Source organism: Capsicum annuum, chromosome 11 (genome assembly GCF_002878395.1).
Source record: "Capsicum annuum cultivar UCD-10X-F1 chromosome 11, UCD10Xv1.1, whole genome shotgun sequence".
NCBI classification, from domain to species: Eukaryota; Viridiplantae; Streptophyta; class Magnoliopsida; order Solanales; family Solanaceae; genus Capsicum; species Capsicum annuum.
Window position 1 is genome coordinate 147,350,081 of NC_061121.1, and position 17,597 is coordinate 147,367,677.

General features: G+C 32.7%; 1 protein-coding gene across 1 annotated transcript; it reads right to left on the reverse strand.

Moving 5' to 3' along the window:
• Nucleotides 1-8,564: 8,564 nt before the first annotated feature.
• Nucleotides 8,565-9,932, reverse strand: LOC107848414 (DNA damage-repair/toleration protein DRT100). The gene has a single exon (XM_016693179.2). It carries the CDS (start codon nucleotides 9,839-9,841, stop codon nucleotides 8,750-8,752), a length of 1,092 nt encoding a protein of 363 aa, XP_016548665.2. The 5' UTR covers nucleotides 9,842-9,932; the 3' UTR covers nucleotides 8,565-8,749.
• Nucleotides 9,933-17,597: the final 7,665 nt, after the last annotated feature.

Here is a 17,597-nt window from a genome sequence, read left to right on the forward strand (position 1 = left end):
CACTTGAAACTGCTGATGATAAATATATATGTGCTTCCAATAAAATTATATATTTTGAATTTTTTGCACTTGATTAAAAGTTACACGTGCGAGGGATAGATGTTGAGATAATCAAAGGATTTGGGGGATAATTTTGTCATTTTATGGCTTTATCCAAAGTAATAGATGTTGAGATTACTTATACCACCCAAAGGGTGGGATAACTTATCGCGGTACTATTTGTTAATCCCGGAATAAGTTATGCCGAACTTGCCAGCCAAATAAGGTATCAAAAATTTTATCCCGGAACTATTATTTTATCCCAGGATTATATGCTTTAATACCTTACACCAAACGGCCCCTTACTATTCAACAATGTTAATCTTTCGTAGCAGGTTATTTATCTTATTTTCCGATTATGTAAAATTTGTACTTCTTTGTTTGATTATTTCTAATCATCTGGTATGTAACCTGATAGTGTAATTTTCTGTGAAGTGTAAGTGTGTTAAAATTGAACTCTTAATGAAAATGTAATGATTAAAAAGATGGGCGGGTTGAAACATACGGAGGTCATTTGCATGCCTAGAGGATTAGAGGTGCATCAATTGTTTTTATAGCAATCGTAAAGTGTCTTAATGAAGCAGATATTGTTAAATATGTTAGCTATGGTATTATTAGAGAGTCGCCTCAAATAATGTACTAGGTACTCATATAACCAAGAAGGAAATACCATTTAAGCCAACATGTTCTTAGATCTCCTACCAAAACTATATCTAAGATATGATAGCCAAAAAAGAAGTTCTATTGAAACAAGTCATTCCAAATTCCCAATAATTGATGAGAAAAGTGAAGGGAAGCTATGCTACTAAAGAGGGTCGGTGAAGCAACTAACTAGCTAGCTTTACCATCAAAGATAATAGGTATATGGATTACTCCTCCCTTAATCAGAAATCTCGATTTTGAGTTTTTTAACTATAAAAAAATTCTTATCAAGGAGTGTGTCTCGTGAATGAGTCCTCCAGAACACGAATCTAATTTAATTTAGTCATATTGCGGATGCCGACATCGAAAGGAAAAAGAAAACTAGCTAGCCGTAAATAAAGTTTCTATGTAAATCGACATAATGGTTATATAATGTTTCTATGTAAATGTTCGCATCACTCATAGCCGTAAATAACTCTGATTTTTCTTCAGGCTCTATCTCTAAGAAAGTATAAATAATAGAACTAAAATCGAACATAGTATTATATTTCATACATGAATTTAGTATAGCACCGACCAAGTAAATTGAGAGAAACGGATAAAAGCATTTTTTAAATTTAGCAAATATAGCACTAACAGCTTCTTTGTAATCTTCCTTATTCTTATATTCTTTAAGCAAACAAGAAATGTCGGCTAAATAAGCTAAAATATTACAAATGGTAGGATAATGAGCACAAAAAAATTCAACCGTAGCTATATAAATTTTTTCCAAAAACTTAACAAGATCATCAATTGCAGCCCAATCGGAATCATGTAGCACACACTCAGGAAGAGAATCAGAATATTAATTAAAAGTCATTGTAATAGGAACTTTATAAGCAAGACAAGTTTTTAAATAAGTATAAGTAGCATTCCATCTAGTATCACATTCTTCAAACATTAATATCAGTTTAAGTCCATTTTGTTCACATTTAACTTTAAATTCTCTCACTCTTTTTCTTCAATCATTTCTTTGAATAAAGCCAATAGCAAGCCTAACTTTTTCAATATAAAGCTCAAAAAATTTAAGATCATCTTTTACAATTAAGTTATATATATGACAAGCACACTTAACATGAAATATTTCAGGTAACGACGGAGAAAGGTCAGCTTTTAACTTGTCAATAGCAGCCTTGTTGTTAGATGCATTATCAAAAACAATACATAATTTTTTTTCAATACTATAATATTCTGTAACTTTAGTAATAGATTCAAAAATAAATTTTTCAGTATGTGTACGATCTTCATCATACAAAAAAGTTAGAATACATTTTTGCATAACAAAATTATTATCTATCCTGTGACAAGTAATGGTTAAATAATTATTTTTATTAACAGAACGACCAAGATCAGAAGTTAGAGCAATTCTACATTGAATATTTTTTAACAATGTCGATAAATAATAAACATATTGTGCATGGAGTCTAAAAATATTGGTCCGACAAGTACTTCTAGGAAAACCATTAAATATAGGATTATAAATTGCTTGAATATAATGAATAAAAGCATCCGAAGAAGAAAACTGAAAGGCAAACAACCCACAACTATCATTTTCGCTATTTCTTCCCGGTCCTTCATTTTATTATAATTCTTAATAAATTGATCACTTATTGGGTTTAATCTAGTTTGTGTTGGCCTACCAACAACCTCACCACCTTGTGCAATAAATAACTCTCTAGCGTGTCTATCTCTTAAATATTTCATCAACGAATTCGTACCCCCTTTATTGCCTCCGATTTTATACTTATATATAATTTCACAACTATTGCATTGCACCTTACTTTCTCCTTCTATTTTCGTAAAAAGTTTTCATGCAATACTAGTTCTTCTATGAACTCTTGGGACACGGGGAGGATGGAGAGGAAGATTAACTGATTCAGATCTAACATTAGCATTTTCTACTTCGGGTGTCTCACCAATATTTTCATCTTCTACATCTAAATTAACCACATCTACATTATTTTTTTCTTCTATACCATAATTTTCCTAAACTTCTGCATAATCCATATCGTGAGCACCTACACCCATTTCTTCCTCAAAAGGTTGACTATCCGGTACCGGAGGCACACGGGTATATCTATTACTTGAACTACCTCTACCCTAACCGCCATCAATTCGCTTTTTACTACCACTACCACTTTTGGGATAAATTTTTTGACACTTTTACCGAAGTTTTTTATTTTATCCATATTATAAAATAAAATAAAAAATATTCAAAATACACAAAATACTAAAAATAAATATTCAACAATTAATACACTAATTAAAAATTAAAGGTAAGAGATGAAACGACAATACCAAATTTTGAAATTATCCGAAAGTTACGATTTTAGAAAACTTTCACTTGTATTTGTAATCGCAAAATTAAAAAAATAAAATTGAGCACTTTAGGAGATAATTAGAATATTTGAGAGAGATTGAGATTTGAGAGAATGTGAATTATGTGGAAAATGATTTGAAATTGTAGGGTATTTATAAAAAAAAATTCAAATTAAAAAATTTTATTTTATTTTTTAAAAAAGGGGAAAATTGGCCAAATGGTCGTTAGGCTCCCAAACGGCATTATAGCCATTGGGCCAACGGTCCATTTGATCATTGGAGGCCCAATCAACAACAACATTAATTATTACAAAAAATTAATATACCAGGCCGGATAACCAGTGGGTATGGTCCGGATTTGGATTGGGCCAGGCTTACCGGGCCTGTCAACATAGATGGCCCAGCCTCGGACCGGCAGCCTTGTAACCCGAGGGTTCACCAAGCTAGGTCAAATCAGGTCGGGTTATTTAAATGGGCTGAGCTTGCCGGGCCGTAACGTGCCAGCCCGGCCCAGTTGACAGATTTAATCACAACGGAAGCAGAAGATGCAACATAATTCCATCCAAGTAAATTTAAAAAATGGAGCATAGGTAAATTCGTAATTTAAGTTTATAAATTTCAATAATAATATTAAGTTAATATATATAATAACTACCCACCGGCCACCATAGTTGTGTCAGGGATGTACAGTTGAATAATGAGTGAATTTCCAATCAAATATTTATGGATATTTATTGAATTTTTTAATACACTATTATGTCTTAAGCAAAATCTAGTATAGATTCAAGTGGACCCATTGATTACAAGTTTAATTTATCTTTTGTTACAAAGTTATTATGTATTATACTCACAAGAAATAGTAAATAACTAATCAAAGGGTTGATGTGCACATAAATTGATCATAACACGACATACCAGTAAACATTAGGATTCAAGTGACACAACAGTTCGAGGGAAACATTGATATCTTTCCAATTATATAAATCCTGATGGACTGAATTGCTGATACATATTTAAGGAAGCAAGCAAATAGTTTGTAAAATATTAAAAAAATATGTAGAGTGACCCACATACCCTAGTTATTAAAAAAAAAAGAGATAAAAAGGAAGAAATTGCGGAGCGTGAGCACAATTAATGGAAGGAATTGAACTGAAGCCAACCAATCTGTTAGAATTTATTATTGTTCCCATTTATAAAGAGATCAACCATGATCTTTATTGTACGACATGTGATTTCCAAATTAAACTAAGCAACATAATTGAAGATAATGAATTGGCAATGAAACAACCAAACCTTTCACACTATTTTACCAAAACCATTCTTCTCATCAGGTTAAGTTTGTCCATGTTCACGTTATTGTGGATATATATAATCCTCTTGTGTCGTTTTAGAAAGGGCTAGGAGTTTACCCAATTCCTTTTTGTGAAACTTCAAGCGGATAGAATAGAATCTACGTTTTGATGCTTTTAAGGGAAACAACAAATCATAATTGTAGTAGTTTATGGATAGCATATTTAGTCGTGTACTTGTTACTAAATCATCCGGACCTCAATTTAGGAGTGCACAACTGATGGAACTACATCTCCAAAAAACTAAAACCAAATAATTTGATTTAGAATAATCAAAATATAAAAAACACTTTCAAAGGTAGATACTTAGGACTGGTGAGGAGGGAATTTCACTTCCGAAATTGATGTCGGTAGGATCGTTTCCTATTATTTTTGTTAGGGTTTTTGCCCTGATTTGTCAGTATATGATCCTAGTTGCCATAGTATTCTCAATCTAACCAATCTCATTTGAGGACGAATGTTTCCAAGGGGGAGATATTGTAATACCCCATTGTATTCTAAGCTCGATTCAGTTCTTAGTTGCATGCATAAGGGGTCCAAGGCATGAAAACTTCTTTTTTTTGAAAGGAAAATATAAAACATTTTCATATTTGGCAAACTTCTTTCTTGAGGAAAGGTTTTGAAACTCTATAAATAGAAGACCCCTTCTCATACCATAACACAATAACATCCACAATGTAGTCGTTATGAGTCTTGTTTAGGAGGAGATTTTTTTCAAATATTTTTTTTTATGTTTTTTTATATTAATTTTCAATATGTATGTCGCTTGACCAAATCCTATCAATAATATATTTTTAATATGTTTTTTTTTGTCGTCTAAATTATCACCACGATGGTTTGCAACTAATAACTTCTGCATGACACCCTCTCGATTTTGAACCCAATAAGTGGTATCAGAGCATATGATTCAATAGTCCAATGGTTCAGATTGAGGACATATTGAGATTAAAGTTACAATCAATTTGATGATAGCAAAAATATTTTATAAAAATAAATCTACATGTGGAGACAATTGTCAATCATATTTTCAACAATCTCGCTGTTATATATTTGAAAATAAAGCTCATTTTTAACCTTGCAAAGGGCTCTAATATTTTTTAACCCGAAAAGGCTCATATATTTTTAACCCAAGCGCTTCATTTTTAAACATGCCAAGCACCAGTGATGAAGATTATGTGAAAAACGAAAATCATGCATGCGAAGAAGATGGATCAAATTATGTCAAAAAAATCAAGTCAAAAGGGGAGATTTGTTAGGGTTTTTGTCTTAATTTTCTTACCAAAATTATGTTTTACTTTTCTTGAAAGAAAAATAAAAGTAATACCATAATTATTTTTTCTTTCCTGAAAGAAAAATATAAAATATTTTTATATTTGGCAAACCTATTTCTTGGAGGAAAGATTTTGAAACTTTATAAATAGAAGACCCTCCGTTCTCATACCATAACACAATAACACACACAATGTAGTCGTTATTAGTCTTGTTTAGGAGAATATTTTTTTCAAATAATTTTTTTAATGTTTTTTTATAATAGTTTTCAATATATTAGTCGTTTGACCAAATCCTATCAATAATATGTTTTTTAGTATATTTGGCTTTGTCGTCTGAATTATCACCACAATAATTTGCAACTAATAATTTCTGCATGACGTCCTCTCGATTTTGAACCTAATACGTTTTACCAGTCTTTCATTAGTTGAAAATTCCACTAATCAATTAACCTACATTTTAGAGGTTTTCCAGGACAACGAGAATCCAAGTGGTTCTGATCCTTAAATCATACATAGTAAATTTTTTTAATACATTTTGTGTTTTCACAATTTAAATGTTACAAATAGAGCTGTTAATATGGGCTGAACTAGCCCATTCAGGCTAATCCACATGGGCTTTGAAATTTGACGGGTCAGGTTGGGATGACCCATTAACATGACGGGCTAGAAAATAGCAAGTCCAACCTATCAGATTGTGGACTGTGGGCCTCCACCGGTCAGCCCACTTTTTAAAATATATGACTTTTATAATTTTAATTTTAAATTTTAATTTGTTAAAAACATAAATATTTACAACATAATGTTACATGAAGTTACTACTTGTTAATCATGTCTCAAATTTACAAAAAAAGAAAAACTAGTATTCTGTGAAATTAATAACTTTTGACACAAAATTAAACCCAAAATAGAGATGTTGAAAAACAAACGAAACTGTTAATGAGTAATAAGATAACTAGCTAAATAGCAATATTAACCTAATTTGGTTTTAATTGATCACAATAAAACACAAAGAAATGTTAATATTTAGTCCATTAAAAGTGAAAATAAACTCCTAAAAAAAAAAACTCACATGACATTTGTAGCGTGTTCAACATAGCCACATCATCTTCATCAAACATATTTAATTTCTTAAAAAAATTAGTACTTTATATTTTAATTATTTATATATTTTATAAACATATTTAATATTTAAATATTGATGATGGTTCAAATAGACTTTGAGTTTGAACTTTTTTTTTTATTTTTAGTACTCTATTCTATTTTTTAATCATTTTTTATTTGGCTCACGAGCCAACCCAACCCATATTGCTCAAGCCTCACGGGCTTATACTGACCGGACTAAAAAGCTCCGTTCTTAAACGGACTGTAAAAATCGTAGCCCAATCCTGACAATTTACGGGCTGAGCCGATCCAATGAGCCTAGCTATATTGACGACTCTAGTTACAAAAATAAATTAAATTGCACTTTCTTTCGCTCCTTTAATGACATATCTTTTACGAAGATATAAACATAAAAGAAATTAATTATATACACTAATAGTGTAATTTAACTTGTTATACAATATAAAGTGTGTTTGGTATGGAGGAAAATAGTTTTTGAAAAATGTTTTTTAGTTTTCTCATGTTTGGCTGGTTTAATGTTCCGAAAAATGTTTTTCAAATTAACTTATTTTCTTTAAATTTTAAAAAAATGACTTTCCTTCAAAAGTAAGTTAAATATTTTTCAAAATCCTCTTTCAACGTTACTCTCAAATTGAAATGTTCATACAACTCTCAAAATCACTCACCTTTACTCCGACCCCCAATTCCCCACCACCCTTTAATTCAAGAAAAATATTTAATGTTCTTAAAAGATATTTCAAAATTTTTTCTTACCTTATCCGCTACCCCGATCACCACCCCCTATCACCCCACCTCCAAAAAAAATATTTAATTTTTTTTTAAAAAAATTAAACTTTTTTCATACCCCACCTCTACCCGACCCCTCCACCCTTACCAGCCCACCGCCACCACCATGATAAAAAAAAATTAAAACTTATTTTTTTAACATAAATCAATTTTTTCTTACCCCACCATCATTTCCCTACTTTGACCCTCACCTCCTACTAGTTGTCCCTTTTTCCTAAAAAAAAATAAATATATTTTTATTTTTTTTAAAAAAATCAAAATTATTTTCTTATCCTACCCCTACTGCCTATTCTGACAACCTCCCACTTACCAGCCCCCTTCCGTCCAAAAAAAATTTTAAATTTTTTTTTTCTTATCCTACTCTTCTTACTCTATTCGTTCTCATGTTTTTTGTTATATATATACAAACACATTTAGAAAATACTTTTTTACCTGCATAACGAACACAAGAATATAAATAAGAAACAACTTATTTTCTTAAAAAAATATTTTTCTCCTTCATACTGAACACATCCTAAAAAAATATTTTTCGAGATCAAAAATTATTTTTTTTAAAAGTATTTTTCACTCTTAAGCTAAACACTAAATATAGTTTTTGAAAAGTACTTGTTCATCCATCAACTAAACATTAAAAAATAATTTTAAAAAAATATTTTTTATTTACCAATCAAACATAAAAAATTTTCGTGAAAAGTATTTTTCTTCGTACCAAACACACCCAATGTCTGTCCATTTTTCCAGTAACTAATTGTACTTGCTATAATCAATTACGAGTAGTTATTTTGTAGCTAGGTGACCATAAAACAAAACAAAAAACACTAGCATTTTTGGCTAAAGTTCCGTTTATTAAATTTTCATCATAAAAGTAGTTACTCCGAACAAAAAAATAAAAATAATATATATATATATATATATATATATAAAAGAAAGCCTTTATATATCCCAAGGCACAATTGTACAATCACTCTTTACTCTTGAGTGATTATATATATATCTATATATAAAAGAAAGCTTTTATAAATCCCAAGGCACAATTATACATTTAAAATTACATCTCTGCTAAACACTCTTTACTCGAGTATCACATAATACAAGCATACTCACCATATATAGTGTTAAAATTATATCTCAAAAAACAAATAAGAAGAGAAAATTAAGTGTCCCTAATCGTAGCAGTTACAATTAATGACAAGGTTTAAGGGGCTTCCCACAGAGGCAATCATTATAAGTAAAAGATGAAGCTTCAAGATGGTCGAACGGAGAACCTGCCGGAATCTGCCCACATAGGTGGTTGTGACTAACATCAAGGTGACCAATAAATGTTGCCGACGACATTGATTTTGGAATCCTTCCTTTTAACTTGTTGTGAGATAAATCCATTACCATAAAGTAGGATCTTTCATTAAATGAATCAGGAATGTACCCTTCAATAGCATTCTTGCTCAAGTTCAAAATGTTGATACGAGAATTAATCAGACTAGGTGGTATAGTACCAGAAATATTGTTACCATCAAGATTTAATGTTGCAAGTACGTGCATATTTCCGAGAGATGGAGGTATGCTACCAGAGAGCTTGTTCAAAGAAAGATCCAAATCAGAAAGCCTATAGATATAAGAAATGGAGTATGGTATACGACCTGTTAACCTGTTTCGACTTAGTAAAGCTCGACTTAGCATCCTTAATTTCCCGAAATTTGTTGGTAACGTTCCGTATAAGCTGTTGTTTCGGAGATCTAAATGCATTAAAGATGATAAATTGGTTAAGGAACGAGGGAACCAACCAGAAAGTCTGTTCTCGGCTACGTTTAACACGGTGAGTCGACTCAATCGACCTATGTCAGAGGGGATTGGTCCGGTGAGCTTGTTCCCAACCAGGTCGATGATACGTAGAAATGGTAAGGACGTGACACATGATGGTATAGGTCCAGTAATGCCCTGCCAATCAGCAATAGTAAGGCTTGATAGCCTTTCTAGATTACATATAGCTGGAGAGATCGTTCCGGTCATGTAACCGGTCCGATGAGCTTTTTCAAAGAGCGGATCCTCTGATTCTCCTCGGAGGTTGATGTCAGCGACCTTGTGAGTTATGGGATCACAACTCACCCCGTACCATTCATGGCAACAGTCGTAACCTTGCCATGAATTGAAAATTCCCAAGTGAGGTTCATTCAGGGCAGCTCGGAAAGCTAATAATGCTGCCCGATCAGATGGCGGGCAGGCATGAACGGCTGAGATTATGCCAACAAGTATAGCAATGTACAAGAAGCTGCCCATTCTGACGGATTTTTGTTTCTCTCTCTAAAATTCAGTCACTCTCTTTTTGAAGATAGTTTTGCATGTGGATTCTAACTTCATGCACTTTGAAAAGAGTGACACCAGGCTTTATATAGTACATACAGTAAAGAGTTCCTTTGTTCTGACGATTTTGCCCCTCACGTGTGGTGTATCATTTTGCGTTAACAAGTCAACATGCGTAGGGATAAAGATTGAGACGTGAGCCAAAATAAAATAAAAAATAAAATGGGAATTATTAATTAGGTGAAGGTGTTGAGAAATGGCTAGGTGTTGCACCACGTGGCCAGTAATCATTCAAGTTCCTGGAAATGAAAAAATTGAAGAACAAAAATATTAGAGCTTGAAAAAGAACAGTTTCCACTAAAATCAATACTTGTGTTAGTTCGATATATCAAACAATGAAAATATGAATAATTACAGAGATAAGAGAAGATGTTTTTTTCCTTTTTTTGGAAGTGTGCTCGAAGTGTACGAGCTAAGCATATCTTTCATCAAAAAAGTTTAATTGTAAACTAGCCTCAAACATAACACTAATCCTTGAAAATGTAGAAAAGATTATGGAGTGTGAGAGATATAATGGAGTGACAACGCCCAAGCACAAACGCAAGTGTACGTGATCTGAAGATGTTTTTTTCCTTTTTTGGAAGTGTGCTCGAAGTGTCTACGAGCTAAGCATATCTTTCATCAAAAAAGTTTAATTGTAAACTAGCCTCAAACATAACACTAATCCTTGAAAATGTAGAAAAGATTATGGAGTGTGAGAGATATAATGTAGTGACAGCGCCCAAGCACAAACGCAAGTGTACGTGGTCTACCAAGTAATATAGTGGCCTTAAAGAAAGCTGAATATCGATCCCACTGAAACTTGTTCTAACAACTATTCGAATTCAGTTCACAATTTAGATTAAATTGATGCGATAGTATCCAAAAGAGAGTTTTGAATATTTGTAAACTAAGGTAAAGTAAACAATGCATAAAATAAAGGTCTTGAGACAATCAATAGGAGAAAAACCCAAGGTTAACTCACTTCGAACAATCATACTATGTTATTGAACTTTATCCGTTAACTTGCTTATCTTGGTTGTTGATTCGTTGGGTTAGTCGCCATGATCACGGTATCCCGACCTCTAATCGTTTACCTAACTTGGACATTACAAATACACAATTGAGCGGGGATGTAATAATCCAATTAAGTTCTTAAAGCTATCATCCTACATGTGAATCAAGTAAGGCTTCTAGGTACATCTCTGTCCTAGATGCTAATTCGAATTCATTATTTCATAAAAGAATACGAACCCTACTTTGTTTATCCCCACGTTCTATCTTTCTATTCCCTCTCCTGAGATCACAAGGTTGGCAATTGATGTATTCTAAGGGTGATCAATCCTCAAAATAGTTAAATCAAGAATAAACAAACAACCAATAATGACAAGCAAATCAAATAAAATCAATTCAAAATAACAGTCTTCATGTTCTTAGCTTTAAACCCGGAAAAGGAGTGCTTTGCCACTCATAGTCATAATCATTATCCAAATAATTGTATGAATGATAAAAAACATAAAGATGCTAAATTAAAGTAATTAAAACCTAAAAACAAAGTTGCAGAAGCCCTTTAATTGTCCAAGACGTCCAAAAGATACCCAACAAAAGTGTTTAAGGTCATGTATTTATAGTAAAAAGGCAATTGCTGTATGGGATTAAGGAGGCGTCGCTCGTTCTAGAGCATAGGAATAGAGGTGACGTCGCTTGCTATATTGCATCGCTCCACATAAGGCTTAGCCTGCCTTAGAGCACCGCTATAGAGGGGGCTGTACCTGCTATATTGCACCTCAATGGCTGGGGCGACGCATGCTTATCGCGGGCAGCCATTGGAATTTGCCATCCAAATTTTGGTTGACTCTTCATCGTTTAATCTTTCATCCCTTATCTTGTGGTGTATTTTCAATGGATTTTCAGCCTTTATATCATCAATATATCTCCATATTTATCTCACAAAGCTTCCTACATAATCACACACCACAGATTAGAGATAATAACAACATAATATCCATAACAATGAATCAAAACAAGAGCTAAGACTAGGCTAGTTCATGTTGATTTTCAACTTATTATTCCGCCTCTACACTTAATCAAATTGAACTTTGCACATCACCAACAAGTTGTTCCAAATATAATAACATATTTAAACCATTTGAAACTCATTAAACTCATTAGAATTCTATGAAACTAACTAGACACTCACCTAGCTTAAGATAGTAAAACTAGTTATCTCGATTGAACTCTAAATGACTCAATTAAGTACAACTTGTTGGAAAATAGTTTTAACCATTGTAATCATGTCCTTGAACACTTATATGCTTCTTTCTATCATAATTAACACATTAAGCACACAAGTTATCCTCAAAACAAGACTAAACAAGCTAGAATAGTAACACCAGAATGCATAAATACACCTAACATCATGGGGGCATGAATATTTACTAGCATAACAATGAGAATTATGAATATATCTAAATATATACAACATTTCATATTGTATGTCTTATTAAAAGAACACACATATATTGTAATACGCATTATTTGCTACCCATTAAAAATCTTGTCAAAAAATCCAGTAAGAAAAAACTCAGGCTAAGAAAAAAAGTATAGTGCGCCTATTTTACTCCCCTCAATGAAAACATTATTTAATCTTATATATGATGCATTTCGGCCTTCTATAAAAACTTTCTAAATATTAGTATTGTCAGTACTATCTTTATGATTATAGCATATGTCTCTTGCATATATTGATTTTTTGGCCTCAGCTAAATACATTGTTGACTATTATTTTATTCATGACTGATAAGTCATTAGTTTTGATGATTGACAAATTATATGTTGGGACTTGATTCCTGAAGAATGTATGATGACAAAGTTGCAACTACTTAGGGACCTGGTTGGGCTTACACATCACCATCACATTCAACTTTATGGCTGGACGAAAGTATAAAAGTCGGTGGGAAAGCTGCTGCATTTTTTTACCTCAGTCAATGGGATTCGTCTTAGGTTTTCTTGTCTCATATATATATTGTTCATCTTCTACAACAAGAAAACTGAGCTTCAATATACCCACAATAAATATCTCTCTTGAAGCTATTGAATCAAAGCCTCATTCACAACAGGGAACTGATAGCTCATAAAGTTGTATTCCATTTTCTTATTCTATTTGAGTCTTTGTACTGTGGTTACAAATGATGCCTGCCGTTGTTATTGTTATTACTAGGTGTTGGTGTTTTAGTTCCCAAACTTATTTTTTTCATCTAGAGTTAGGTGATATTGAAGCTAGAGTTAGCTTGTCAACTCAGTTAGAGTTAGCTGGGTGGTGGTGTAGTAGAGCTATTGCACATTTCTCTTTATAATAGAGTTATTACTAGGAGAACAAGGATTAGAAGTTTAATCCTTGAGGTCATGGAGTTTGTATTCAAGTTTGCTTGAGTATTAGTGGAGCTTTAAAAATCCTGGAGACAGGTCGTGGTTTTTCTCTCTTAAGAAAGGAGTTTCCACGTAAAATTATTGTGTCTCTCATTAACACTTTTCATGCACTTTACTGTTAAGTTTCTTGCTGTCTATGTCTATTTGGGACCAGTTCCCAAAGTTGGAGGGCAACTCATTTGAACTCTTTATTTGTTATCAGATCAAGGTCTTCCTGAAAAAGGTAAATACCTTGAAAATATCTTAAACATAGTTGTTCCTCCAAATCTAAAAAAAGTTCAGTCCACCACTAGACCTCCCAGATTCAATGGGGAATACTATGGGTGGTGGAAGACTGATCAATACCCAAACAACTTCTCCAATATAGGATAAAACAGTCGCTGTCAAGTAAAGTAACCCAATTAGGTTGGGGTCGAACCTACAGGGAAAATATTGAATTATATCTCTCGTTTGCTGAAACTAACGGGCAAAACTTAAAGTAAATGGTGGGTTTATAGTTGTAATCTCTAACAAGTAGCAGAATATAACTTTGGTTGTAATCAGTCGATGATGAACATTAGGACTGTGTTCCCCATGGATTCTCAAATCTATAGGTTTACCGTGCTTTGTTGAACCAACCAGTACCTCGCATGCAGAATCTGGTAGGTTATGTACCATCAACTATCTTGTGGACCCATTGATAGATTATACTCTTTACCTTTTGAGTCTCAGAATGTCGCATTACTAATTCTTATCCTAGATCCCAATTAACTATTACTTTTTGAGTCTCAAGTTATTAGATGATAGATAACCATCTTACATAGATTATACTTATTAGCCTATATCGACAATTAACCTTCAAATTACTGTTGTGATTATGTTAGTCCTCTTTCGGAGTAATAGTAATAATCTAGGTGGGATCCTAACGTTTGCAACCATTAAGACATCTATTAAATTTAAGATAATACAATAATGCAAGAGTACTAGTTCAGAACAACTTTGAACTTCCCCTACTTTATCAATCCACCAAGGTTCCCACAACCCTAGCTATGGGTTTTAGCCTCTCATAATTGTGAAACAAATAAAAGAATTCATGATTGAAGACATTCTCACAATATCACAATAACAATTGAATAAAACCCAAAGTCTATAATTGAATTATAAAACAAAATCAATACAAAGTAATCCCAAGATCAAAATTTAAATCTTGGAATCAAATATAAGTTCGTAAGTGCTAAGAGTGCAAAACCTAACTACAAAACATCAAAAAGGTATTTATAGGATACAAGGAAACCCTAAAAATCAATACCCAAACGAAAAAGAAAATTTGAGGTTGGTGGCCACTTACATAGGCCACCCACGGACCGTATGTGGTCTTAAGTAAGTACCATACTTCCTGCTCAGCGCCTGCAACTCTTTGGACTTGGACCTCTATCACTTACTTTAGTCATATACGAATTGTATGTACCACAAACAAACCATATGTGGTCCTTAGTAAGTGACAGAGTCTTTTTTTCTAGCTTCTGAGCCTTTGGACTTCAAGTTATGACACCTACTTAGGTCACCTACGCATGGTAAGTGGCACATACACCTAGAATTGACTTGGTATGTAGCTAAAATCTTCAATTTTCATCTTTTTCTTCAGTTTATCATCCAAAAGTGATTTCCTACAAAACATACCCAAAACACATCATATATCACAAAACAACCTAAGAAACTTGCATGTTTTTATCATTTTAAGCATCGAAAGTGTTATAAATCTATAGCACATCAACACACCCAACTTAGGACATTTGCATGTCCTTAGACAACCTAACAAAATAAAATAAAAATACAACGCTTAACTAGGAGAATCTAAGCTATTCAAGACAGTCAATCATAACTTTAAGCTCAAACAAATTTATCCCCTCCCATTTCAATAATTCAAAACCAATTGTGTATATCTATGAAGCAAAACAATGTGACACAATGGAATCAAGATATGATAATTACATTTGCAACAAATAACCATGCATATATATAAGTTACACTACCAAACAAGTAAATAGCTAGTAATACAACCCATGTGCCTTCACAACAAAGAAGTTTTATTCACTTATGTGAAATAATGCATGTCAATACAGGGACAAATAAAGACACTCATACTCACAAGAGAACTTAAACCAATGCACATCAAATACCATAGGCTTGCCCTTATTTTCTTTACCTTAGTTTTTAGATAAGCAAGTTAGGATCACTATAGGACTTTATTCAGCTTGTAATGTAGGCTTGAGGGGCTGATATGGTAGATATGGATATATCATGTGACTAAGAATCCTTGAAACTACACTAACTTTGGGGTTCACACTTTAACCAATTTCTGTTTGTTCCACCACTATTTATTTCTTTTTATTCTTTTATGCACATTCAGGTTGGGTACAGTTTCCTTTATTCATTCTTTTTCTCTTTTCTTTTCTTTTTCACATTTTTCTTTTCTTTTCTTTTTTTTTCTATCACACCCAACCTTACTAATTTTTTTAATCTTATTTTATCTTTCTTCATACCTGCTTTACTTTATACACCTCTATGATAGCCATCCTTAATTTGATTAATGCCTAAACTTCACCTATAATAGTGGATGGGGTTGAACCCATAGGGAAAACTTTGAATTATATCTCTTATTTGTTGGAACTAATATAAAGTGAGAGGTTTGCAATTAACATCTCAAAAAAAGTAGAAGAATGTAACTTTGATTGTAATAAGTTGGTAACGAACACTAGGATTGTGTTCCCCCTAGCTTCTCAAATTTGTAGGTTTATCGTGCTTTATTGAACCAACCCAGTACCTTGCATACCAAATTTGATAAGTTATGTACCATTAATTATCTTGTGGACTTATTGACAGATTTCACCTTTTACCTTTTGAGTCTAAAGTTATTAAATAATAGATAACCATTTTACATAGATTATACTTACTAGCCTGGATCAATAGTTAATCTTCAAATTACTATTCTGATTATCTTTTCCTAGTTACTAATCCTCTTGTGGAGTAAGTAATAATAACATCAGCAGGATCCTAACGTTTGTAACTATTTAGACATGTATTAAACTAAAGATAATGCAATACATGCAAGAGTACTGGTTCAAAACAACTTTGCACTTCCCTTACTTCATTAATTTACCAGGGTTCCCATAACCTTAGCTAAGGGTTTTAGCCTCTCATTTTGTGAAAGGAATAAAGAAATTAACGATTGAAGACATTCACACAATGTCATAATAAAAATTGAATAAAACCCCAAGTCTGTGACTAAATTATCAACCAAAATCAATAAAAACTAATCCCAAGATCAAAATTCAAATCTTTGCATCAAATATAAGTTTGTAAGTGTTAAGAGTGCATAACTGACTACAAACATCAAAAGGGTATTTATAGGATACAAAGAAACCCTAAAAATCAAAAATCATACAAAAAAAGAAAAATTGATGTTGGTGGCCACTTACATAGGCCACCTACGGACCGTATATAGCCCTAAGTAAGTGCCAGACTTCGAGCTCAGCTCCTATAACTCTCTCGACTTGGACCTCTATCATTTTCTTTAGTTATATACAGACCGTATGTACTATACACAAACTATAAATGGTCTTTACTAATTGACAAAGTATTGTTTTTCTTAATTTTGAGCCTCTGGACTTCAAGTTCTATCACCTACTTAGGTCACCTATGCCCGATATGTGGCACATATGCTCAAAATTGCCTCGATAAGTAGCCAAAATCTTCAATTTCATCTTTTTCTTCAGTTTAGCACCCACAACCTTATTTCCTGTGAAACATACCCAAAACACATTATGTATCACAAAACAACCTAAGAAACTTGCATATTTTCTTTATTTTAAGCATCAAAAGTGCTATAAATCTATAACTCATTAAAGACTAGAATGCATGATTTTATCATGGCAGAAGATTCTAAGTTGTGGAATGTTCTTGAAGATGGTTCTTTCATTCCCAAAAAGCCAGTAAAAGTTGGTGAAGTGACTTCACAAGATCCTAAGAATAAAAAGAAATTTGATTACTTGATAGCAAGAAGATTGAAAAGAACATAAAGCTAAGAAGCTGCTTGTTTGTGGCATTGGTCCTGATGAGTACAATAGGATCTCTGCTTGTGAGATTGCTAAAGAAATTTGGGATTGCCTTCAAATAGCCCATGAGAAAATGGTGAAAGATTCATATGTGGATATACTAACCTCCCAATGTGATACTTTCACCGTGAGAGAAGGATAGTCGACCCAGAAAATATACATAAGGCTCA